Source organism: Protopterus annectens, chromosome 7.part1, assembly GCF_019279795.1.
Source record: "Protopterus annectens isolate FY-2018-M chromosome 7.part1, PAN1.0, whole genome shotgun sequence".
NCBI lineage: Eukaryota > Metazoa > Chordata > Ceratodontiformes > Protopteridae > Protopterus > Protopterus annectens.
In genome coordinates this window covers 4,154,927-4,182,892 of record NC_056740.1, presented here as the reverse complement: position 1 = coordinate 4,182,892, position 27,966 = coordinate 4,154,927, and the positions used below count along the sequence as shown (strand labels likewise).

The 27,966-nt window shown below is 38.6% G+C and overlaps 1 protein-coding gene across 1 annotated transcript in view; it reads left to right on the top strand.

Moving 5' to 3' along the window:
• LOC122807521 (solute carrier family 26 member 6-like) overlaps positions 1-27,966 on the top strand; it is a 1,069,142-nt gene that overhangs the window by 369,912 nt on the left and 671,264 nt on the right. The window contains exon 6 of the mRNA XM_044078446.1: positions 12,385-12,537. Within this exon, the coding sequence (XP_043934381.1) occupies positions 12,385-12,537 (153 nt within the window). The remainder of the gene's footprint in view (positions 1-12,384; positions 12,538-27,966) is intronic.

Sequence of the window (27,966 nt, the reverse complement as noted above, 5' to 3'; positions counted from 1 at the left end):
GACCACCCCCTACCATCCCAAGACTAATGGTCTTGTTGAGAGGTTAAACTCTACACTCAAGACAATGCTACGGGCATTTGCAGACCAGTTTAAAAGGGACTGAGACAAATATCTGCCCCATCTGTTGTTTGCTTACAGAGAGGTGTTCCAGAAATCCACATGTTTTTCACACTTTGAGCTGCTGTATGGGCATAGGGTGAGAGGACCTCTAGATTTGATTTGAGTGGGAGGGTGAGTGTGAATCCCACAAGGAGTATGTTGTGGCATATGTCCTAAACCTCAGGACAAGGCTCAGTGAACTCATGGGCTTGGCCCAGGACAACCTGGCAAAGGCCCAACAGCAGGAAAAAGGTCTGGTATGACAGGAATGCTCGAGCTACAGAGTATGCTCTAGTGCAGCAGGTAATGGTTCTCATTCCTGTCAGACACAACAAGCTGCAGGCAGCTTGGAAGGGACTCTACAAGGTGGTAAGGAAGGTCAGTGATGTTAATTACATGGCAGAACTGCTAGGCAGGGCACAAATTGTACCATGTTAACATGATGAAACCTTACCATGATAGGGAGGCCCTTATGCTGAGTATTTGTAGTACAAGGCAGGAGGAGTCTGAGGGGGATCTATGGCTTCAGGGAGCCAGCCAGAAAAATCCCAAATTACTATTGTGGAGCCTAGGGTTGCAGACATATGATGGGAGAGTGCAGCATGGACATGGGGTCAGCAATGCCAAGGCAGCTGGAATCTCAAGACAGGGAATGGAGTAAGATATTCCAAGATAGGCTCAACCCTCTCAAGCAATGTTTCTCAAGGGTCAATTGAAAAACTAGCTTGAGTTTTTGGGGAGGAGAGAAATGTGACACCAGGGAAATACTGCCAGTCCGGCTATCTGGAATTTTATAAATAATTATATATCAATGTAAAATATTAATATAATTTATATAGAAATGTGACACTGCCAGTCCAGCTATCTGGAGTTTTGTGCATAATCATGGGTCATTTGTAAATATTAATATGATTCATATGCTTGTCTTACAAATGTAAGAGAACTATATGTTATGTGTATATTAAACTACTGGTGCAGACGTGTGTTGAACTGTATGTTATGTACTGAGCTTCAAGAATGTAACCACATTGTACCCTACTGGAAAAGAACAGAAATGTATATAAACTATATACCTGTGCAAATGTATGTTTTAATAGTAGAATCAGGAACATACAGAGCTAACTTGCAAAACTTCAAGAAAACAAGTTGAAAATTAAAGTGTTTTATGATTGTTTTATCTCCCACTAAGCAGACACAATGTCTAGAGCTAGAGGTTTTCCTATTGTCTTGAAACAGAAATAATAACTAGGTTCCAAATGTAAAAGTGTTTAATTGTTTTACAACTTCCAGTTCTGAGCAAACATCTGAGACATATACATTTTTCGCAAAGAAATGTTAAATTTTGTTAAGTTTCTGTTAGCCTGTGAGATGAAGGCATGTGACAAAGAGTGAGTTCATCCAGGCTAACCCAGCAATAATATGTGATATTAATTTAAGAACTCTCTCAGAGAGGGAGAGGGGGCATTTTGTATCTTGTCTTGGACCTAGAGACATTCACTCAGCACTTCTGCCTGCATGTTGCTCTGTAAGTAAGTTATTTAGGGCATAGTATCATTTAGATATAGATACAGCTATAGTAAAGATTAGTTTAGATGTTTTTTGTATTTATTTGAGACTGTCCTTCAATGTTGTTTTAAAATATTTCCTGTGATTCTGAACTCTGTAGTTACTGTGTTGTTTGAGTATTGTCTTGTACTTTTATTATTCATTATTCATATATTCAAACCTTTTAATTGTGGCTTGTTTGTTTAGAGATATGTAAGCTCTTAGGTTACTTGCAATGTGACACTGTATAGGCCACCCAAATATGTATTTATTTTATTTATTTTTACATTTGTTTACTGCGATAGTCCGACTGGATACATGTCCAATTTCAGCAGAGGCCCGGGGAGAAAAGCTCCACAAAGACAAACTTACATAGATTACACAGAAGTTAGCAAACAATTATAAAAACAAAGTGATTATATACAATGGGTTAGTAGTGTTCCCTAGTAGGGACTCACAATTGTCATGGACAGACAATTAAAAGTAAGCAACATCAGATTGGAAGCAGAGCTTGGTGATGTAGTTACAAGTTATGGTAACTGCAGAATATGCTTTTAGTTTATAACATAATCAGGGTTGGTACACGGGCATAGCCAATTCACTTTGAGATACTGTTTGAGGGGTTTTTTTGAAGAGAGTTTTGGAGGATTGTAGGGTTATATAGTTTGGCAACAAATTCCAGGTTTTGCCAATGAAGTTGGCAATCAGGGATTCACCAGCAGAGTTATTAGCTTTGTGGGTTTGGACCAGTAGTTTATCGGCTGACCGTAGGGATCTTAGATTGCTATATGGCTTAATAATATTTTTAAGTGAGGGGGTATCCTCAGGGTGGTACAAGATTTTGTGCACTATTAAGAGTTGATTGAATTGAATTAAGCTGGACAGGTCTAGCCATTCTAGTTGTTTAAGGTTCTGGCAGTGGTGGGTTCTATAGGTGGAGCCAGTGGCGAATCTGGCAATATGATTGTAGATATGGGACAGCTTACCTAGTTTGGATTTGTTGAGGTTTGAGAGTCCAGGCGAGGCATATAAGAGAGTAGAGAGTAGGTGTGATTGGGAAATTGCAGTCCTAGCCAGTGGGGTTAAAAATGTCTTGTTTCTATACAGTGATTCAAGCTTCTTATTGATGGTCTGTATGGTTTTGTTGACCTGTAGGTCAAATTTGAGATTATTGTCTATGATAACCACTAGCAGTTTGGTGTGATTATCTGGGGAAATAGTGGTACCATTGTTAGATGTGACAGAGAATGAAAGTGTGGTGGATCTACTAGTGGGAGAGAAGAGTAGAAGTTTAGTTTTATTGGGGTTCAGAAGTAGGTGATGATTGGTGAGCCAGTTCTCGATAGTGTTAAATGTATTTTGGGTTAAAATTTGCAAGTCGGATGGGGAGGTGGCTGAGCAGATGAGAGTGGAATCATCTGCGTATTGGATGCAGGTGGCTTTAGGGATAGCAGTGTGGAGGTTGTTGATAAAAATAGAGAAGAGTAGTGGACCTAGTATGGAGCCTTGAGGGACACCAAGTGTGAGAGGTAGCTGACTGGAGAGTTTGCCCTGCCATAGTACCACCTGTTGTCTACCAGTCAGGTAGGACTGGAACCACTGGGTAGCAGGCTTGTTGAGGGAAATAGATTTTAATGAAAGAATGAGAAGTTCATGGCTGACCATGTCAAAGGCTTTTGATATATCAAGAAAGAGGGCAGAGGTTAGCCTATTGTCATTACTGTTTTGGTTTATGGCAGTAGTAAAGGAAAGGAGGGCTGAGGTGGTGCTGTGGTATGGCCTGAAACCATGTTGGGAGTCAGATAGTAAGTTATTCTGTGAAAGGTATTGCATTAGTTGCTTGTGTACACATTTCTCCATTATTTTGGCTAGTGGGGAAAGAATGGCAATGGGTCTATAGTTGGATATGTCTGAGGAGCTACCACCTTTATGGAGTGGGATGACATGAGATATTTTCCAGAGGGATGGGATAGCATTTTCGGATAAGGTTCTGTTGATGAGGATAGATATGGGATATGCAATGGCATCTGCAGCTATTTGCAGGTACTCTGCAGGGAGGAGGTCAGCAGTGAGGGTGGTAGGTTTTAGATTTTTTAGAAGTGTTGTGATAAAACTAATGGATATTGGTTGGAAGCCAAATTCCGGGTGATCATTAGGTAGATTAAACATGTGGTTTAAGTTAGAGGGGGTTAGTTGATTTGCTGGGGATTGGTTTGTTTCAGTGAAAAAGTTATTAAAGGCACTAGCTATTGTCTCTGGAGAACTATGGGTGTAGTTAGATGGGGTTGGGGTGGTGGAGTGACCTGGACAAAGTAGTTGATTTAAGCCTGCCCAGAACTTTTGAGGGTTGTTATGGTGTTTTTGTAGGAGATTTTGGTAGAAGCTTTTTTTATCCAGTAAAATAGATTTTTTTGTATCATTCCTGAGTTGACGATATTTTAGATGGTCAAGTGGGGCTTTGGTTGTTCTCCAGCTGGCCCAGGCTCTGTTTCTAGTTTTGATTTTTGTTTTGGTATCTTTTGTGAGCCATGGTGCTGTATTTGATCTAATTTTTATTGTACGTGCTAGAGCATGGAAATCACGGATACTTAGGAATTTAGTGTTAAAGTGATCTATGGCCTCCTCTAATGTTAGATTTTTTTAGTTTTGACCAGTCAACTGCTTTTAATTCATTTTGGAATATAGCAGCATCAAAGTTTTTCCTGTTTCTAAATGTTTTATATTTGGGCTGGTGAGGGTTTCCTGCCTTATGTTTTATGATATAGGTTAGACAATAGTCACTGAGGTCATCAGGGAGAGTACCAGCTGTGTACAGTTGGGGTTGGTTATTAACTAGGATCCAGTCTAGAATACTTTCCTTGTTGGTTGGTTTGTTTATCCTAGTGGGAGAGGTTATGGTCTGTTTAAACCCAGATAAGTTTATATGAGTGGGGAGGGGGTCAGAGGAGCAGGGGTGCCAGTCGGTGTTAAAATCACCAAGAACTATGGTTTCTTGGGGATAGGTAGTGGATAACCAGTAAAGGAGATGTTCTAGGGTATTTAGGTTGTTGCCTGGTAGAATGTATGCACAGACGATGTTCAAGTGTTTGTTTTGGTTAATCTGTAGCTTGGGTATGAGGAGTTCCATGTTATTGAATTGGGGAGGTTGAAAGGTGTCTCTATTAATAGTTAGAGTATTTTTGTAAAGGACTGCTATCCCACCTCCTTTCCTTGTAGCATGGTCTAACCAGTGAATATTGTATCCTGGAGGTAGTACCTCATTGTCAATAGTATTGGGTTTTAGCCAGGTTTCCGTAAGACACATAATGTCTGGGGAGTGGGTTGCTAGGAGGGCGTGTAGGTTGGGAATCTTATTGTTAATACTTCTAATATTTAGGTGAAATGCTAGGAGGGAACTAGTGGGAGTATTCATGGGTAGCTTGAATGTGGGGGTTGTGGTAGGGGAGTGGAGGTTATTGGGTGTGGGTGGGCCAGGGTTGGGATGAATGTCTCCATGTGTTATAAGGTTATAGTGACAAGATATTCTGAGCTTTAGGAGTTTGTTTATACGCTTTATTTAGTCTTTGTCTTTAGGCTTATGTTTTGTGGCTGTACAGGGTGGTATTTTATAGAGGGTGGTATATTCGATGTGCAGGGGGAGGTAAAGTTTGGTGTTATGTGTGAAGTCACTGACATTGACTCTGAGAGTTACCTTGGACTTTTGGCTTGGTTTGTATGATTGTATGTAAGCAGTGTTGTTGGCTGTACTTTAATTTGTTTTATTCTTTTTTAATTAGGCTTGCTCTTGGTCATACTTACCATTTGGATAATAGTAACATTACACAGTAGGACTGGACACCTTATTAAGGGCCTTAGAGTGGTTGATAAGTAGTGGTTGGTGGCAGTGATAACTACCTTATAGTCTGGGCAGACGAGGGCATAGATAGTAAACCTGTGCCAGCCTTCCCCAGGAGTGTCTGTGTGTTTGTATATAAATAAAATCTCAGTGTGTGTGTGTGTGTGTGTGTGTGTGTGTGTGTGTGTGTGTGTGTGTGTGTGTGTGTGTGTGTGTTTGTGTGCATGTGTGTGTGTGTGTGTGTGTGTGTGTGTCAGCTACTTGGGCAGGGACACGAAGCACTGGTTGGACAGAGAGGATGCTGGGGGCTTTGGTTCGACCACTCAGCTGAGATCTTAACGCTATAGCTGTGCCAGTGGGAAGTCTTATTGGTAATCTGGAGAAAGAGGCAGAAACCAGCCCCAGACTGACTGTGATCTCTGTGTGCACTTAAGGGAAATTGTACTTTACTGTGTGTGTACTTGTCATCCACCCCAATGTGCATGTCCCTCACTGGTACTAGTGGTGAGGATTGAGGCTCCTTGATTAAGGGGCCAGTGCAGGGGTGTCACACAAGGGTAGCAGAAACTTTGTCTACTTAAAGGTATTTGTGGTAAGGCATCTTATGATCCCCATGATCGCTTTCCTAGTATTATTCCTATGTTCCTATGAGTTTTTTTTAAGATTTCGACAAAATGTCTATCACTAAATTATTATGAGATGAATTCAAAAGACCCAATCTAATTCCTAAAGTACTGTATTAATATTAATTTTATTCCCAATGAAATTCCTAAAGTACTGTATTAATATTAATTTTATTCCCAATCTAATTCCTAAAATACTGTATTAATATTAATTTTATTTTCAATCTAATTCCTCAAGTACTGTATTGATATTAATTTTATTTCTAAAAATAAATGCATTCAGTCATTGCCGTGAGACAAGTACACACTTAAGTTTGCAGTTTAACTGTGAGGTCTCGTGTAAAACAGTATTTTATTTCTAATATCCTTTTTATTAACATTCTAACCCTTTTTGTGATTTATCACGATATGTACTGTCCAAATGTGCCTTTTAGTTCATCTGAAGCTGATATGATCCATAGGTTTTAATGTTACAAAACTGCAATTCTATTATAGGTTTATAGCATTCTAATTTTCAGTGAAAAACATGCCTTATGTGGACTGAAGGCATTTAGTCTTAGGTGACCTTAAGTTGATTTCGCAACCAGAGGCTCACACATTAATTTTCTCACTGTTGTTGTTCAGATGCCTTACTGAAAATCAAGCCCATCTCTTGCACTTGTGCAATGGACACATTCATTCCCCAAGGTAAGAGCTCAATGGCTCATTTATTCCCTAGTGGTGAGAGTAAAGCTGAAGCAGAGAGTTTAATATTCAGTGAATCTTTGCAGTGCATGTCTATGTCTCTACATATGATGTCATCAGTTGTCCCATTCCCCAACCACCTCGATATGATTCGCAGTCCACACAGAGGATTCCGTCATGGAGAATTTACCTTAAACACACAGCGCCATCCTTTCCCTCAAAGTAAGGCCAGCAGTCTAAGCCTTATCATTGCTTTCTTCCTCACACCACCGCCAGCAGTTGCCCAGACCACTAATCAAACATGGATTACGTGTGTTGTAGTCAGAGTTTTATTCCTGTAAACCAGTGGAGCAAACTGTCACACATTATTACTTCTTTCAGCTGCTTTAGTTAAATATTATATTGCTAAAATGTGGATATTACATCTAGTATTTTTAAGAGGTTCTCATTTGAATGTTATGAAATGCATTTTGCTGTAAAAATTATCCTAAATGTAGATATTATTTTAAAGACTGTAAGCTTATTAGGCATTTTTCTTAACTCAATTAGTTTTTACTTATTCAATACACTCACTCCTTACTGTTTGAACTTTTTTTCATTTCTGTTCGTATGTTTTATTTTGTCTGACTTATATGCTATATGTTTTAGAGAAACTTATGAAGCTATATTTAAAAATGCCCAGAAACCTTAGCATTTGATGCGATATTTACTTTACTTGTCAAGAGAAACTAATGAAGCTATATTTAAAAATGCCCAAAAACCTTAGCATTTGATACGATATTTACTTTACTTGTCAACATGATGTATGCTAATGCAAGTAGCTGCAGTCCAAAGTGTGGACATCTATAAGCAGATCATAATTATATGCCAATGTTTGAATAGTTGTAGTATAGATGTTGAGTAGGATTTGATATTCTGCTTCATCTGCTCTTGCTGTGAGCAATATTTTATCAGGGAGCCCTGCCGAATGGCAATTTATCTGTTTGACCTAGAGCAAATGACACTATGCCTCTTTTTGAATTAATTCTGCTACTGAAGGATGATAAACATAGAGCCACCACCAGCTTAAATGACTCTGCAAAGAAAAGGAGAACCATCTGTATAACAGCTAATAAAACTAAATGGAAATTCTCTCCTAGAAGTGTTATATCTAATACATATAATAAACTTCTTTAAATTTTGGGAGGTTAATAGCAAAGGCAGTAACAGGTGGATAAGATGGCTGTATTGGAGGGCTGCCTGAGTTAGAGTTTAATCTTTTGTATTTGCTTTTTTCCCTTCAAATGTTCAAGAGTGTTAATCAGTTTGAGTAGACTGTCATTTTTCTTGTGTATCTCTCAAAAATATATACATTTCCATATTCTTCTATTTATGGATATTCATTGATACACAAGATTAGTAGAACTGCTGATGTTCATATTCAGTGAGCCCCATTATTATGCTCAAATATCAGTTAAATAACTTCCTGGTTCAGTGCTACTCTAGAGCAACACCCAACTTTAACAACACTTAGAAGCACCCCATAATCTATTAACATTGCATCTGGCACTATAATAGCACTGAATCAGGGTGTTATATAACTCATATTTGAACTTAAATAACACCAGCAGTACAATAAATAGGTTCATTTCAATTCCATTTCAGTCTAATGTCTACATTGCACTCAATAAAATGTATTTGGGACCTAGCTGTTTCCCTTACATATGGAAAATGTAAAGACATAAAACAATTCTCAGCTACAGTACCAGCTTTCAAAGCCAACGCACTTCCTTTTTTTTTGTTTTGTTTTTTAATTTTTCTGTAACTAATAGTATATGGAGCAGACAAGCCTCCCTGCACTACAAAGAATTATGATCATATCACTAATGTTTACTTGAAGTTATGTGACCTTGACATGGATGTCAAGCTTCACCTCTCAAGGTTTCTCTCAAGATGAATTTCTTTTCATCCATATCTAGAACATATACTTAAGTTATGTTTGGTGACTCAATCATAATCCTCTATATTATGCACACAAAAGGAGGGGGAGTATCAATATTCGTCAAAGATACCCACACCGCCAGGTTGGTGGCACAGCACGAAGCATCAGAGACTATCCATGTGCAACTAATAGTGGGTAAAACTGCCTTCCAGTTTATAGCCTGCTGCAGACCACCCTCCCGAACCCAGGAACCCCACTCGGCCTTCCTGAGAACACTGGAAAATATGAAGGTCTCTCCAAACACCATTATATTGGGTGACTTCAGCTACCTAAACATAGACTGGGAGCATTACTCTAGCTCCAACACCCTAGCCCAAAGGCTCCTAGAATTTATAAACTCAAATGCTATGGAACAACTTGTTACCACTCCCACAAGAGGGGAAAACATACTGGACCTGATCATCACCAACATGGGGACTTTATGCTCCAGACCAGAAGTATATCCCTCACTGGTAAGATCAGACCATAAACTAATCTCACTGGATATTCACATCCCGACCCCACCCCCTGCCCAGAAAACCACAGTGAAAAACTTCTCTAAAGCAAATTTCACACTCCTCAAAACCGAGGTGGAATCCTTCAAAGCCCCAGGGCCTGTGGTAAATACGGCCCAGACCACAGAATCCTTTATAAACGCATTCTATGAACACCTTCAGGAATGCATGGATCATGCAATCCCAAATAAAACCAAGACCCAATCCTCCAAAGGCAGACGTCCTGTCTGGTGGACTCCAGCCATAAACAAACTATACAATAGAAGGAGGAAGCTACTACATGATAGAGCAAAATCCCAAAAAGGGAAGGCATCTCTGATCAGTATTAGCAAAAAACTACGGGCACTCATAAAATCATCTAAGGCCAGCTTCAAGAGAAAAATTGCACAGGAGACTAAGGATAATCACAAGGCTTTCTTTAGTTATGTTAGTAACCTGGGTGGGAATTCCCAGATATGCTCAGAATTAGTCTAAAATGACAAAAAATACACTGAACCCACAGACATTGCCAACATGCTAGTTGACAGGTTCAGCGCAAACCCCCCCCCCTCCCCACCAAAAGGGCAAATATCTATCCCAGCAGAGTGCTGCCCCCCTGACATCTCAGATGCTCAGGTAAGCGCCGCCCTCTCCAAAGGAAAAAACACAGCATCAATGGGACCAGACGGTGTCCCGGGCTGCGTCCTACATGAACTCCAAGAAGAGCTAACCCAAACATAAAACTACTGTTCAGTCTCAGCCTTACTACAGGATATGTACCCAAAGAGTGGCATACAGCAACAGTGGACCCTCTCCACAAAGGTGGTGCCTCAACGGATCCTGGATACTATCGCCCCATAAGCCTGACTAGCTTGGTCTGCAAAGCTATGGAAAGGATCATCATGGACCTCATAAGTAAAGATATTGGGGACCTACAGACACTGGATCCTACCCAATTCGGCTTTGTTAAGGGCAGATCCTGCCTCTTAAACCTGGTTGACTTCTTTGAAACAGTCACCAAGGCCATTGACGAGGGGAAGGTGGTCCACACAGCCTACCTAGACCTCGCAAAAGCCTTCGATACAATACCCCACTCGGGCATTATAGATAAGCTCACCAGCTTAAATATAAACCCCTATGTCACTAGATGGGTTGCAAACTGGCTCAAGGACAGAACCCACATGGTTAGAATTGCTGGAGCCATGTCAGACTCCAAACCAGTTACAAGTGGCGTCCCACAAGGCTCAGTCCTGGGACCTATCTTGTTCGGTATATATTTCTCGGAGGTACAGGCCAACACAGAAGGACTGTGGCTGACCAAGTTCGCAGATGACTGCAAACTGGGCACCATAATCGACTCTCCAGCCGACACAAGCATCCTCCAAAAGGGCCTCATAGAAACAGACAACTGGTGCCAGAGCCCTGGCCTCAAGCTAAACGCCAAAAAGTGTATAGTCATCCCCTTTGGCAAAAACAAAGTGCCCACAAATTACCACATAGGTGGTAATCCATTAAGTACAGAAGAAGTAATTAGGGACCTGGGGACCCAAGTTGATAGCAATCTCTCATTTGACAACCACGTGGCCAAAGTGGTTAGAAAAACATTTTATATAGCCCAACTAATCATGAAGGGATTCACATCTAGATCAGGGGAGGTCATTGTGCCTCTTTACTCATCCCTCATCAGGCCCATAATTGAGTACAATGCCCCTTTTGGGATGTACCTTACCAGACACCTGCAGCAACTGGAAAGACCCCAAAAATACCTCACCAAGAGGATCAAAGGGCTCAAACAGATGCCATATGCTGCCCGGTTAAAGAAACTCCAGCTCTACTCAGTGGCATACCGCCTGCTCAGAGGCGATCTGTGCCTGATGTATAAAGCCATGTCCTACCCGGAATTAATGGACATGCTGCACCTCAGAAAATCCAAATCCCATCGAGCCACGTGCTCGAGAGACTTGAACCTCAGCACTGAAATAAATAGGACATGCTGGAGGGACAGATTCATAACCCAGAGGCTCCCTTCACTCTGGAATAAAATCCCAGTCCAGGTTAGGCAGAGTCCCTCATTGACTCTCTTCAAGAGGATTCTTGATGAGTGGATGGGAGATCATAGGTTTACCCCGGGTATCACTTCTGTGTCACTGTTAGACAGAGGCACAGTATACTAACCTCGAAAAAGGGCATAGCAAAATTAATTTAAAGTGGGTGGCAAAAGCCAAACACACTCTGGCTAGGCTTATAAATGCCCTAGGGCAGATAGCCTAGTATGAACCTATGAACCTATGTAAAACTCTCAGTATAAAGCATACTACATTGAAAAAAAAAAACTATGGGTATTATTCCATTGCTTTGAATAATCACTCCCCTTATGTTTCTTCTCTGGAGGAAGTAGCCTCATATCTCACACGCTTGAAAGTATAATAATAGCATTAAAATGTTACTATTGATTTTAGGTCACCAAATCTTGTTATGATTTGTTCAGACCAACCACTGTGCTCACTGAAGATCCCATGTGTCCATGTCAGAATCACTCCTGTTCAAACTGTATGTCAATGATCTTTAAAAAAAAAAACAGATTTCTGGATTTATTTCTGTAGAACCCCTTATGTTCTGCTGTAGCTTAGATTTGACAATTATCTAAACTACTCACCATGTGGATAGTCATTTCTTGAAAACATCCCTTAAAAATTTCCAAGGGTCTGTAACACAGTGGCCTAATATGCTGGTTTCCTGTTTTTGCTTTGAAGTTGTTCTATGGTCCATACTGGTGGATTGGATATTAACAATGACAGACCCCTGAAAGAAGTACAGAAATGTAACTGATATTAACACTAACCACATGGAAATTAGCGGACGTGTTATTAGCAGATATACTGTTGTGAAATGAATGGTACTCCTCCTTTTGGTCATTTGTTATGAATGTTGAAAGCAGCCATGGCTTTTAAATTCTTTCAGGTAAGCCTGTCCCTGTGTTTAATATCATGATGACAGTTTTAAAACTTGCATGTAATTATTGACTTATATCAGCAATCTCAACACTAAAGTGGAACAAAGAAAGAACGTTCTTGCATTTTCATTTAAAAAGCTATAGTGTTTATCATTTGAAGATTTTTTTAACATTTATTTTTCCTTCCACAGACTATCATTGATCTGTGTATAAATGTCCCAAAGACTAACATCGGTGCTGTGATAGTCAGTATCCTTTCAGCTGTTGTGATATTTGGTATAAAGCAAATAAACAGTTTCTTCAGTTCAAAGATGCCAGTACCCTTTCCTGCTGAACTTGCTGTGGTAAGTACCCATGTGAACTAGTTTGTTACTTTAAAGTTTGAGGATAATACAGAATTAGAAATGACACAAGACACCAAGGCTCAAACTTAACAATTTATTAAACAAAAACTTACTAGGTAAACAGAAAGAAACTAATAAATTATGTACTTACAAGCATATGCATAAACAAAATCATCTTTACCACTGATAGGGAGACTTCACTCCTATTCAGTACAGCTAACTGTTCAATCAAGGCAAGGCCGACACTGGCAAAATGGCTCTTATGCTCAGTTTAGGCTAGTGCTGTGATCAAATCCGGATGATGATGATTTCTGTTCTAGCCTTTGAGCTTCTTGTAGTTTTGAACAAACAACAGGGTCAATAGGTTCAACTAATGACATATTGATCACAAGTTCATTATGTGTTGATGGAATATTTTAGAAAACTACAGATCATTTCCTAATTTGTAAACAAGCCTCGTAATGCCTGGTTTTATGCCTTACTTTCCTTTTCTAAAGAACAGTTAGCTCACAAACTTGTGATATAGTTCCTCATTGAAATCCCCCATATTTTGGTAAACATCTTTTAAGCTGACAAACAACTTACAGGTCAAGAAAAATTCAGTAATACCAGTAATTAGTGAGCAAGGCCTGCTCTTAAGCATATTGTATTGTTACAATATTAGCAGCATATAGTGAGGTAGCAGCATGTTAGATCTAGCAATAATCATACACAGTGATATGTGGCTCGAGGCATAACAAAAAACTGGTAGACTGTGTGGATCCGTCACACCATGACAGTTTATGTCATATATGCACAGTTAGGGCTGAGCAGTACTGTTACTCACTGTATAATATTTGTGCCATAACTATGGTAACCAGTCCTAACCTTCATGTCTACATATTCTCCCTGTGTCTGTGAGGATTTCCTCCATGTACTCTATGCTTTCCTCTCAGAAACATGCTGGAAGAATGGCTGTTTTGAAATATTTATCCCTGCTCTTATATCAAAGGCCTTGGCTAAAAAGGTCTACTGTGGAAACAAAAATAAGCAAGCAAACAAAATTACTAAACAAATAAAATGTAATGAAAGCTCTGCTGTATTGTAGCCATACCTGCTGTGTCTTGACATGTTGCATTATTTTTCTAGCTTGTACAGCTCATACATGTCAGCACAATTGTAACCATTTCTTTCTGAGTCCCTGTCCAAATATTATATTCTAGCCATTTAGTCAGTAAAGGAATACTCTGGACTATTAACATCTGGTTCTAGGTACTTTGTAAGTAGATTCTGAAGGTGAACATAATAAAGAAGTAATATTATGCAACAGTATACCAGTAAAAAGTACTATTAAATATGTTATGGAAACAAAATGGAATTCTGAGACTCATGATAGTGTGATACTTCAATGGGCAGAACATTTTCAGTTGTTCAGTGCAAGGTATGCACTGCTCTGTGCTGAAAATTCATACGAATAGCTTATATTTTATGATTTATATTGTCAGTACTTGGAGATGGCTACTTAATGTTTTGATCTTATAGACTTGCCCTGGGATTCAGTAAACTCCATGAAGGCTTTGCACAAAGCCTACAAGGACTTTACATGTGTGCATGGTGATGTGTGGTGAGTAGCAGCGCTCATTGCATATTCATGCCATGCACTGCATTTAAATGTAAATAAGCGGGGTTTCATGGAAACCATGTAAGCAAACATGCATAGCAATCCTGTTTAATTCAGATCACTGAAGGGCCACAGTTTTGCATAGAATGCCACAATGATCACCAGGGCTTAACAGATAATAGTTTTCATAGCTCTCAATCTCTTAATGCAAGATTTCTGGACAAAGGCCAACATAATGGGGAGACAGTGACCCAGAAATATGAACAAATTTGACATATTTGATTTTTAGAAAAGTGCTAGAACAAGAAGAGGTTTGTGTGAAGATACATTTTCTAAATTATTTGAAGCCTGAAACTCAAATGTATGTGATTATTGAGTCACATCAGTCCTGAGATCATCCTAGTGATATGGAAGTAAAACACAAACTTGATAAGGAACCCACCAAAAGATATATAAGGCATGGATAGTTGGGAGGTATGATAGTTAAGTATATGGTCCAAACACAGCAGAGGACAGGGTACACAGTGCAGAGTATTGTGAAATCCCATTCCTGGCATTCTGTACTGAAGCTGTGTAAAATATCTGTAAGGGACATGGACTGCCATGTAAAATAAACACTCAGGGGAAGTGTGTGTGTTGAACAGGGGTACACAGATGAATTGCATGAATGAACACAGGGAAAGAGGACAGATTAAACAACCTAATGCACAGCAGACAAGGGCATGTCAATGGAAGACAGCTGTAGCAGCAACTCCAATCACTTATTAATATGGTACAGTAGGGACTGCACAGTGAAAATGTTTATTATGTAACTGTCACACAAGGTGGCATAACAATGGGGAAGATGTCTGTGTGAGATAAGCATCGTTACATGAACAATACAGAGGACATCTATCAGGGACAACATTAAAAGAAGCAAAAACAATCATGGACAATATCAGAATAATACCACCCATAATCCCATGTCTCTGACATAACATATGTGATTTAGAGTGATCAGAGATGATTCTATACAAACACACTTGTACAACTATTGTGACATGTCCACTCTATGAGGGTAATCACATACACTGTCCTAGCACTGTAACATCTGCTTGAGGTGTTATGATGGACACTGCTACATCTGTATGCAACATTATGATCAATACAGTCTAGTTGATTGCTGTGCATAGCATATATATATATATATATATATATATATATATATATATATATATATATATAGAGCACAATCCACACTGTCACAAATATTACCCATGCCATTAATGTTGTCAAACAGCTATGTATGTACTGTGTGCCTCACTGGAACAGGTAGCAGACATACATTTGGTGTAACAACTTGATGGGGGTTCCACGCCATCACACAGTAACATTTACGCCACAAAAAAATACCTAGATATGGCCAGTAAGATGTGTGACAGCTTACTGTGACAAAGGTGGTACACATCAATTACACATCACTGGAAGATTTGTAGGGAGGTACATGAACAAGGGTGCATTGTACTCAGTTATTGGTGTGATGAAGACTGTGAACTATGGAGGTATTATGGCCTCTGATGTGAATGTCCTTCACATACTCAGTAGTTGTGTTACATACAAGGCAGCAGTCAGCACTGTGACTGCATGCTGGTGGATGTTCCACTTACCATCTACCCCTGGACACAGGTCATATACCTATTAGTCTGATTATAGGGTGTGATGGCTACATTATACTTGGGTTGGGTGTTTGTTTTCCTGATGTAACAAATCCCTCAATGTTTTCCTGTTGTCATTGCACGTGTTGTCATGGCTGTGGCAGCAATCTTTGGTGTGTGTGTTGTATTATGCTAATATCACAGCTGGAGTCAATGATTGCTCACAATCTGCAGTCCTTCAGACAGCTGTTTGGACACAGGATGTGTATATCATCTGTGATGTCTGTCAAATAATGGACAGGAGAGAGCATAGCAGACAGCCCTGATGTACAGACCTAATCACTGTGCCTGAGATATAGGTCACTTCACACGTCAACATATTTGGATGCCATGTATGTGATACAGTGGTCTACCCACTTGGTGATGTAGGTGTATATGGCCACATCTGACAGTGCTGAGTAATTACCTAAGTGTGGATTTGTGTGAAATGCCTTGGGCTTGTCAAGTTGAAAAGGATGATAGTGTTGTCATCATGCATTCCCTTGATGATCTCTTTGAGGACATTTAACACATGTAACAGACATGATGTAGCATTAACAACTCACACAGGTCTGTTGCACATAGCTGGAATATCAATAGTGTCCATTTAGAAAAGGTCCATGAAGACATGGTGGTCTATCTCACAGATGAGTAGAGTCAGGATGTGTCTATACATGCATGCATTGGGTGCTGTCCCCCCCAACTCAGATGGATGCATGTTGATATACACCCTTCTACAGGAGTATAGTCTGTGTGGAGGGTGTGTTGAAGTGTGTATTCAACTGTGTCAGGAATGTGTATGTGACGAGTCATGTGATAGGTCATCTGTGATGTTGTCACAGCTCATTGATTCTGTGTGATAGGTCTGGATGAAGGTGAGAGAGTGCATACTGGCTAGCTTCAACTGGCTTAAGGTTTGAACACAATCCCCCACATAGGTATCATTGAGAATCTCTACCAGCTGGGGATTAAACCTTATGTCACTAGATGGGTAACCAATTGGCTCACTGACAGAACACATACTGTGAAAGTTAGTGAATCAACCTGTACCATTAGAGCTGTCACTATTGTGTGTACATCAGGGATCTGTGCTTTGCCCTTTATTGTTTGGAATCTATTTCTCAAAAGTTCAGGCTACAGTATACAGCCTTTGGTTTATCATGTTTGCTGATTCTTGCATACCGGGTGCAATTATTGAGTCCATCAATGATGATACTACCAGAGGGGCTAACATAGACAAATGACTGGTGACAAATCCACATGGTCTACAAATAAATGCAAAAATGTGTCTTTATTTTGACTTTCTGTGAAGCGGAATTCCCTGCTAATTACAGCATTGACAACAGTCCTGCTATGCTAAAACTCAGTGATGCAAGCACTGGGAACACACATACACAGCAATCTGAACTTCGACCACTGAGTGTCCACACTGATATTGAAACTCTATGTTGTGCACATCATAAGTTACACCATCGTATTCCGATCTCAGGAGTATATTACAGCACTGTACTCGAACCTCATTAGAACACTAATATAGAGTATAATGCTCTCTTTTGCAAGTACCTCACCAACCACATGCAGCAGCTGGAAAGACCACATGAGTTACTCACCAAGAAAACACAGTGCATACAAGCCATGCCATGGTGTATGTGGATAGACTGAAATCCATGTCACTGTAATCTGTATCGCATAGGATGAGGTGACTTCTGCCTGGCCTTCAGGCTAGTCTCTGACCCTGCCCCAGTAGGAATAGTGCACCTCCACAAATTAGATATAGCTGATGACATCAGCAGTGTCTGGTGAGGAGAATATTGCAATAACAGTGTCCGACATGCTGGTGTAAAAGGCTCTTTGTAATGTTAAGCAAATGCACACACACACTCACACACACGAACATACACACATACCCTAGTTGACTGCAGTGAGAATAGAATCCCTATCTATGTACACAGACTACAGAACGCTGTATTTAACACAAACACCACAGCTCAAGTCTGACTTGGAGTGTCTCAGGCACTGGGATTGAATCTAAGACTTATAAATAAACAGTGATAATGCAATGACATTACTTGTTTATAGTACATGTGTTGCTGTGTGTTGGCATAGCACAATGGGGTTAAGCAGCATTGCTTGGAGGTAACTGCAGCATTGTATCACTGCTCACTGTTACTTGGCATTACATTGCTGCACGATGGCAAACTCTGTGCAGAGAAGCCAAAATGTCAAGGGATCCATTGCGTTTTCTGCTACTTATGTGTGTTGTGTGTGATTCTATTTTTTTGACCAGATTGTAGGTGTTAAAATGGGGTAGATAAGAAAATTGTGAAATGGAAAGCAAGCAGGGAGAAAAACAAAGGGAAAACAATACAGGAATCTGCAGGAGAGAGAGAGGAAAGAACCATAGCTAGCCATGTCTTCAATAGTAAAAAGTGAGCACATGTGCAGAATAGCTGAGATTGGAATGTCACCTCCAGGGAGAGGGGTGAAAAAAATGTAATGATATTGTATAGCCAATAGGGCTGAATCAAGTGTGTTAAGAAGACACATATGCAAAATTGAGAGCTATGTACTGAACGATAATTCAGTAAGAGAGGACTGCTGGCTAAGGGACATAGTTATGTATGGGTCAGGCAAGTTGGATAGGTGAGGAAGCAAATGTAAACAAACAAGACAAGAGACAGGGATGGTGAGGGACACAAAAGGCTGGGGGATATCATGACTGGGGTGAGGGAGGGAACAACACAGGCTCATTCCCATCAAGCTTGGAGATAGTGAGAATTCAGTCCTCACCCACTGGACTGTCATCACTGTTCCCTCACTCCACTGGCAGCTGGAGTACTTGACATTTTCTCCTCCTATGGCCCATGAGGGAGAGCAGCCTCTCCATCTGGTGTAGGCAGTAGGCATACACCAGCAGTACAGTGCATGACCCTATGCACCAACCCTGGCATCTCCATGTGGGTGATAAAATCATCACCTCCACCACTGCTTCTGGAGGGTACCACTGCACCAGCTTCCAGGGCAGTACTACTTGAGGGGTAGGTAGTGCAGGGACAGCAGAGACAGTGCTGCCAAGTTGGTTCCCACTCATGCTGAGCATTGGTGCTGGAGCCAGTGAATTCGGGGCAGGCTGATCCACTGAGGCTGGCCTATGGCACTGTGTTGTGTAGCATTTAGTGATGTGGTACACATAGATGACACTGAGATATTTTGACAACACATAATGGAAAATAAAAAAAGATAAAGCACCATGATATTAATCCACTCTTTATTCCAGTACCAAAGCAACATTTAGCGCTTTCGTCTCCTAAACAGGAAACTTCATCAGAATCAACAAAATGTGTTTCCTCTCCATTTAAATAGTCAAACAAGTGCATTCATTGGTTAAAAACTAAGTCAATCAAACAATGACACAAGTAATATAAAAGCTATACAAAGTTGCATTTAAATATTCATAAAAATACATTAATATAAAAATACCAAATTTTAAAATAAAATGTGGAAAAGTAAATAATAATCATTTCAGCTTAACCACTCTCAATTTTAAAGCTGGTACAATAGAGGTATGATCATTGAGTCCTAGGAAGACACAGCCATCAAGGCGTAATTGCCACATCAATTCCCTAAATTCAAGCCTGGCTTCCCAGTCACCTCCCCTGTCATCATGTTTAACACACTCTAAAACCCAAACTTTGAAATTAGCTCTAGCACATTGGAGAACATGTCTAAACAAGGCATTGGTGTCTTTTCTTTGACTAATATCATAGATATGCTGGTATATCCTATACCTTAAGTTCTTCTTGGTTTTGCCAACATAAAATGCCCAACAGGCATTACAATAAGCGAGGTAAACCACTCCTTTGGTAAAACAGGTGTAGTAACCCAAAGTCCTTAATGTCAAAGCCTGACTGGGCAGGTGTGCCATATCTATATTAGCTAAAAAGGTACATTGGTGACACCTTCCACACCTGTGGATTCCTCTTTTTCCCACCATATCACCATCCTTGTGTGGCTTCTTCTTTTCAAAATATCTTTAAGATTATAATCTCTCCTATAGGTATATTGCAACTGGTTGTTAAACACCCCAAGTCTGTTTGGCATTCTTTTAAACATGTCCCAAGCACTATTAATGGCCTTCTTTACCCAACTTGTATCCCAATTAAAAGTAATAACTAAGTGTGCTACATGAGAATCAAAATGTAAAGGGCTTGCAGGATTCCCATCTGTAGCATTAATCAATCCACCATCCAAACCATGTCTAAGACGTGGCAAGTACTTTGTTCCCCATCAATTGAGAATATCAACTTTAATAGGTTTTATAAAGTCCTCTGGGTAGCCTCTTTGTAAAAACAAGGTTTGAACGTAGTCCAGTTCCTTAATTAATTCTTCCTTTTCTGATATCATACATGCTATCCTGACCATCTGGCTCTTTACTATGTTTCTTTTTTGAAAAAGGGGTGATTACTATCATAGTGTAAATAGGAATTGGAAAAACATTTTTTCCAATACACCTGTGATGTATATCTCTGGTTTAGGTGGTCCTTCCTAATACAAACATTCAAATAATTAACTTCATCAGTACCAGGGGTACAAGTAAAGGCCAGAAATTCTGTGGTCTGCTTTAAGAACTCTATAAACTGGGAAATCAATTCATGAGGACCTTTCCAGATGATAAAAATATCATCTAAAAAAATGAAAATATCTATAAATGTGTTCCTTGAAAATGGATTCAAAAACAAAATGTTTCTCCCACTATAACATAATGTTCGCAAATATAGGGGCATAAGAAGAGCCAATAGCAACACTGTATAACTGGTGATAGTATCCCCCCAGAAAATACAAAAAAATTGTTTTTGAGAACTAACTCCATATACTCAAGTACTAACCTGAAGTCGTCACCTGATAAAAAAATCAAATTCCATCAACATGTACTCAAACCACTCCAAACTGGTACCGTGAGGTATAACTGAAAATAAATCCTTGACATCAATTGTCAGAAAAAAAACATTTTCATCATAGTCCAACTGACCTATTTTATTCAAAAAGTCCCAGGAATCAACTAGAATGTGCGGGTACAATTTATAGATGGGTTTAGTTTTTTATATACAAAAACAGCCAATGGTTGGGTTTTAGACCCTTCAGATATAACAATGGGCTTTATTGGTGGATTTAATATGTCCTTGTGGACCTTCGGAATACCAAAGACCCCAGGAACGTATGGTTTTGGCCCTCTAAAGAACTTTTCATCAATTAAACCTTGCAACAAGTTGTCCTCAATGAAAAAAAATCAGTCTTTCTGTAGGCTGTGTTGAGCTCGTTCTTTGAAACAATAGAATATCTAGAATTTAAATTCAATATTTCAATCATTTTAACCAAGTACATCATGTTTTCCATCAACACCACTCCCTCTCCTTTATCAGGTTTCATTACCCACAATGAACTATTTTGTGTTATTGTAGTAAGTACTTGTCTGTCCTGTGTTGTAAGGTTATTGGCAAACCTTTTATTCTTACCCTCTTGCTATCTCAACTCCCTAATAACCAGGGTCTCAACATTACTGAGTTCCTGGTGGAGAGGAGGTTAAAATATTTCTCTTTGTCAAACCATGTGATTGGTTTACCAATAGTTGATCCTGAAACATATTTTCCAAGTTTAATTTCTGAGTAAACAATTTAATATCAAGGATTACTTTTGATAAATCACCTTTGTTTGCGAGAACAAACATAAAATCTTTTTTTAAAAAGGGTGAAAAAGTCACCATTAATAACTGTGTCTGTATAATTGTAGATGTGACAGTTGTTTTGGGAATATACCACTTTATTACTAACCATTATGTTGTTTCCAGACAGTGTAGTGCTGGTAACAGAAACATTGGGGGCATTGTGCAATATTTGCCCTTGTTCAAAATAGTCCTATATGTGAGGGCTGTATTTTGTGTGTAACTCCTTACTTGGGTGGGTAACATTGTTTCCTCTGGTATCTGTGTGTGTAACCACTGGCTGCCTCTGCATATGAGGGGTGTGTTTGCAGGTTCCTTATCCTCTCCAATCTCCTGGGACCCTCCTCCCCCAAATGGGCTTTTTCATGTTTAACACCCCCCTCCCAGGTGTTTTTGACTCTCTGTAACTGTTGTCAATGTTCCCGTGGGGTGCAGGGTCCCTCTGATAACTGTTACTATACCTGTAACCTCCACCTGAAGAGCGGTTAACGAAAGTCTCTTGTGTTTAACACTAATAGGGTATGATGTTCCATTAGAATAATCCCTGTGATCCCTATCTAACGTGGTTAATTTCCTTTTATAGTTCTTATTAGTCACGTTATCCACATCTTGAAAAATCAACAAATATTCATGTTTGTGTTCATTAATGGAAAACAACACATTGTCATGTATTTCTTGAATTAAAATATCAATATCATCTTTCAATTTTACAATATTTTTCTCGTTGTTATTTACCATAGCCTTTAAAAGAGCAAGACCACAACCATTCAAAATACTCAACCTCCTTAAAAAATTCCATAGCCAGGCTCAACATTGTTAGGGAACTTAACCAGTCTAAGCCCCTTTGGAACATAGTTCCATTGAATACATTCATTAAAAAAACAATTGTCTAATAATAAATTCCTATATTTTAGCATTATGGTCTTTAAATCATTACATTTACTTTTGTAAGCTAAATTCTTGTGGGTAGACCTACCAGCGTTAGTCTGCACACAAACAAAACTCTTGTAAAACCAAGCATTTATATCAATGACCTGATAATGCACTAAATGAACAAGTTCATTGGTAAATCCATTGCGGTTAACACTGCCTGATTCAGCAGTGTCTCCTTGTTCCAAAACGACCGTATTCCCGTGTCAGTGACACTGGTAAGCACGCCGACTGTCTCTGGGCTGTGATGTCACTTCCTGGTTACTATGGTTTCCTTGCCCACACAGAATAGAAGCCTGTAATTCAGAAAAAGCATCATCAGATAGTGAAAAAGTTTGTATGAGCTTGATTAATTCACCCATAAAGGTCCTGTTGGTGCTGTTAGACTGGGGGACTCCTCGGATACCTTGTGTGTCCATGATAAATAAACTAATAACAAATGGACAACCAAAGGGAAAACACAAACTAGTAACCCAAAAATCTTTCAGTTGCAGGTACCAATAAAGGCTGTCCCTCCAAATCAAATGAAACACCATGATAGTAATCCACTCTTTATTCCAATACCAAAGCAAGATTTAGTGCTTTCGACTTCTAAACAGGAAACTTCATCATAATCAACAAAATATGCTTCCTCTCGATTTAAACAGTCAAACAAGCACATTCATTGGTTAAAACAAAGTCAATCAAACAATGACACAAGTAATTTAAAATGCTATAGAAATTTGCATTTAAATATTCATAAAAAATACATTATTATTGTAATGCCTGTTGGGCGTTTTATGTGGGTAAAACTTGATATACCAGCATATGTACGATATTAATCAAAGAAAAGACACCAATGCCTTGTTTAGGCATGTTCTGCGAATTACACCTCAATGGCTGTGTCTTCCCAGGACTCAATGATCATACCTCTATTGTACCAGCTTTAAAATTGAGAACAGTTAAGTTGAAATGATTATTATTTACTTTTTCACATTTTATTTTAAAATTTGGTATTTTTATATTGTCCATCTTAATTCAGCCTCTTCAGTTTTATTTTCAATATTTCCCATTCTGGCCGTTTCATGTATAACTTCAATTGCTCTAAATTTAAAATCATGATCGAGTCTAGTATTAAAGACATACTTAGCTATAGCATTATTTCTATTTCCATTCTTAACACTATACAAGTGTTCTCCTATACGTTTCTTAAGGGTACGATCTGTCTTCCCTATGTAGAACCTTGAGCAACATACACATCTCGCCATATAAACTATGTGTTTAGCATTGCAGTTGGCTCTAACATTAAACTTATATAGTCTCCCAGTATCCGGATGCAAAAAATCTACAGATTCTGGGTCTATACAGTCACAATAGCTACATTTACCACATGGGTATGTTCCTTCATGTGCCTTATTCAAAGCTGTAACCCTACCAGGATACCAAAGTAACTTTTTCATAGATTGACAATTCTTATAACAGTAACTTGGGTCCATACCCACTAATTTGGCAATCTTCTCATCTGTTAGAAGAATGGGCCATTTTTTCTCAATAACCTGATTAATACTGTTAACATTGCTAGTATAATACATTGTATACTTAACATGTCCATAGCCTTCTTCCTTAAGCTTAGTCATTTCTGTTTCCTCTATACATGCTTCCTTAAAATATGGTTTCACCCTTCCTTCTCTCATATCTCTCACTTCATTCAATATTCCCTTTGTTTCATTATATTTGTATCCCCTAGCCCCAAAACTATTCTCCAGTTGTTTTATTACTTCCTGGAATCCCTCATCCTTATGTTGTAATCTTGACATCTGCATACCTTGTCCTTTAAGCACATTTTTAAATATCCTCCTAGGATGCATAATGTCTCTATGTACAATGTGGTTTCTATAACATTCTTTCCTGTAGAGACTGGTGGTAAAAGATAGCTTTTGTTCCCTAATAACCTTGACATCTAAAAACTCAATCATGTCCGATGAAAATTTACTAGTGAATTTAAGGAAGTCAGACGTAGTATTAGCTGCGCTAATAGTTATGCAAACTCAGTTGTGGCACAATGGGAAATTGAAAGAGTGTTTTGCACTGATACCTTCAATAAACATGTTAAATTTTAATGTCATTTTGTGGACGACGTGTTTTTGATTTGGGAAGGGACTGAGCAACAGTTAAATAATTTTGTGGAGTTTCATACTACGTCTGACATCCTTAAATTCACTGCTAAATTTTCATCGGACATTGCTCAAGGTTCTACATAGGGAAGATAAATCATACCCTTAAGGAACGTATAAGAGAACACTTGTATAGTGTTAAGAATGGAAATAGAAATAATGCTATAGCTAAGTATGTCTTAAATACTAGACTCGATCATGATTTTAAATTTAGAGTAATTGAAGTTATACATGAAATGGCCAGAATGGGGAATATTGAAAATAAAACTGAAGAGGCTGAACTAAGATGGATTTTAAAACTCAGGACTGACAAGGGAGCTGGACTTAATGAAGTGGTCTCCATTAAACCTGTACTTAAAGCTAGAGGCTTACCCAGATGATTTGTGCACAAGTGAGTTTGCATTAACTATATAAAGGAGTGCTTATTTGCTGTATGTTCTATACTGTGTATTATACCTTTAAAAAGTTTGGATAATGATGTCACTAATGAATGGGGGGGATAATGCATATGATTGTATGCTTTAACTTAAAGTGTTTTATAAGTGTACATTTTATTGATGTGTGTTATTAAGGTCTGAAGAAGCCACATTGATGTGGTAAAAGCGCTAACCTAAATAAAGTAGGATTTGGTTTTATATGCGCGCTGTGCTTCATTTTGCCTATAAGTATTTGATTTTATTATAAAATAATTCATAGACAAAGATGCAAAATACGGGCAAGTGTAACTTTTGCACTTATAAATCTAGACTTTTACATTATGTTCAGTTTCCTTGTGCTTGTTTACATTGCAATGATAACTCTTCTAACGAGGCTGTCTCTGTTGGTAGAATTCAGCCAGGCAGCTGTTCTTAGGGATCGTTGTGATGTACTGGGTGTGTTGTTGGTGTTTAACACCATAGTGATTGTGCGTTTGTCTGTCTGTACCACTCTATGGAGAAGCAGTGCTGCAGGCTTCTGGTTTCAGCATTGTAGCTTGCAAGGAAATGTCTTGTGACCTAAATGCCAGAACCCAGTGCTTACTGAATACCGGAACAGGGTCACCACCCCTCCATTTTTTTTCTGGAGTATCTGGAAATCAAACTGACTCTCTGGTAGTCTGGAAAACACTGTACAAATTCCAGTATTCTGTTTCAAAAAGGGAAACAGACTATCAGAGTTTGAAAATGCGATGATTTGCTTTGTTTTGCTTTTTTATTGAAAGCAGAGTAAATCAGCCGAAAGCAGGCATCAGGAATGGAAGGCGTTCCCCACCAGGTGATGTCATAGTGATGTCATAAAATTGGTGGGATGTGGGCGGGACAAAGGGCAGAGATGGACGAGGTTACTGGTGATGCAAGGGGTGTGGCCTTACTCTGGTTTTAGCCACAACAAAAGGTGGCAACCCTATACCAGAAAGGTACCATGACATGTACACAGCCATGTGCATGTCATGTTACCTTTCTGAATCTGGCAAGGGGTGTTTTGTTCAGTGAATTAAAATTTGGAGGAGTGTAACTATTACATTCTGTAGGTGACTTGACTGCATTGCTTTTGTTTTATCTAAATATAATTTCAAATGATAAAGGAATAAGAAGTGACTCATGATGGAAAATTATGGAGATGGCTGGGAATTTTTTTTTTCAAAACAAAGGAAGGAAATTACAGTTGCTAGAGATATGTTTTGGTATGAGTGCAAAACAGAATAAAGTTTTAGAAACTGAATATAAAAATACAGGGTCAAAAAGAAAACTTTGTTATGGCAATATTATAAAACAGTTTTATTTTATAAATGCTTGGGTAGGTGTTAAACAGAAAGAGCTCTACAATTTTAGAAATAAATTCAAAAAAGAAAAACATTAGAGGACTTTATATGGATGTCTTCATTTCAAAAATTGCAAGTAAATGATCTACAAAATAAAAATAAATCCATAAAATGCATTCTTCAGTTGATGGGCGTAATTGTGAAGAAACATTTTTTTTCTGCTTGTAAAATAATTGAAAATGTTTTTACATGGTATTTCCAGAACATTTTCATAAGAAACTTGAAACTGTTATTATCGATATGATTATTTATGAATACTGTGAATGTAAATTAAATAGGGATGTTCAAGCAATTGATAGGAAAACGATGTGTTGCTTATGGCAGATAAGAAGAAGAAGATGTACTGATATTCTGTTTAATAAATTAGATAATCATTATTCTGTTTAATATACCAGATAATCATAAATCTTTTAAACATATTGGATTATGACTTTCACAAAAAGGGAGAGGGTGAAAAGTCAGAAAGACACACACATATATATGTAAATGTATATATACATACAGGTTGCCATTTGAAGTACTTGGCCCACTAGAGTGAAGGAATGACCAAAAACCAGACTTCCATATTCTGAGTCCAAGATGGCCATTACTCGGAATATTCCCTTTTCTCTAAGAGATGGTGATCTCAGAGTTGGTATATATAACTTCATTGGTTGTGGGGTGGGGGGGCTTGCTCTCCTGCAAAAAAAGTTTAAAGAAGAAGAGCAGTCTTCGAGATTTGCTCTTTTCCTTGGTTTTTGTTCTTTTCTGTGGCTTGTTGGCACTCAGCATTTTGAGTGCCAATATTTAAATAGGAAACCATGCTTACATTATTAATAGTGTACAATTGTTTTCATTATACATTATTGACATTTGTCTTATCATCAAAGATGTTTGGTTTCATCAGTATTGTTAAGTTTATTTGCACATAAGTTTTTAATAAAATATAAGATTCCTCTATTCTTTTTGACAAATGTCATATGACCTTTTACATCCATCTGTGCTACCACCAATTCAGGCAGCTGAGACCTCAATGTAATGTCTCATCAGAAAGATGGCACACTCGGGAGTATAACATCCCTTTCTGCAGACTCCAGTATTAGTAGTAAAAAATGAACAGGAAAATGAAGTAAAACAGTTATGAGTTGTACAAGAAAAAAAGGAGAATTGGTTAAGATCAGAAATGCAATTGCAGTTCTGGGGACCTGAAGGCATTTATTCATTTATTTATATATACATAAATGCATGTATGTACATATGTGAGTTGACCTGGCTTGTCCTACTACACCTATGGCCTATTTTCAGGTAAAAGAAATGGATGACACTGAAGAAAGATATAGCTGTGCTATGAATCTCAAGAAAATACTAAAAGCTATAGATGTGTAAACATGTTTGTGCACGTTTAAATGGCTGTTGGCCTGCTGATCAAAATATTTTGGTAAAAGAAAACTGTCCATTCTCAATACATGAAAGACTGATGAAAACAGTTCTGTGAATCAGACATAAAACAGAGACAGCCACAACTGAAAAGATGTATTTATGTCTCAGCATCATAGGTTCATAGGTTCATACTA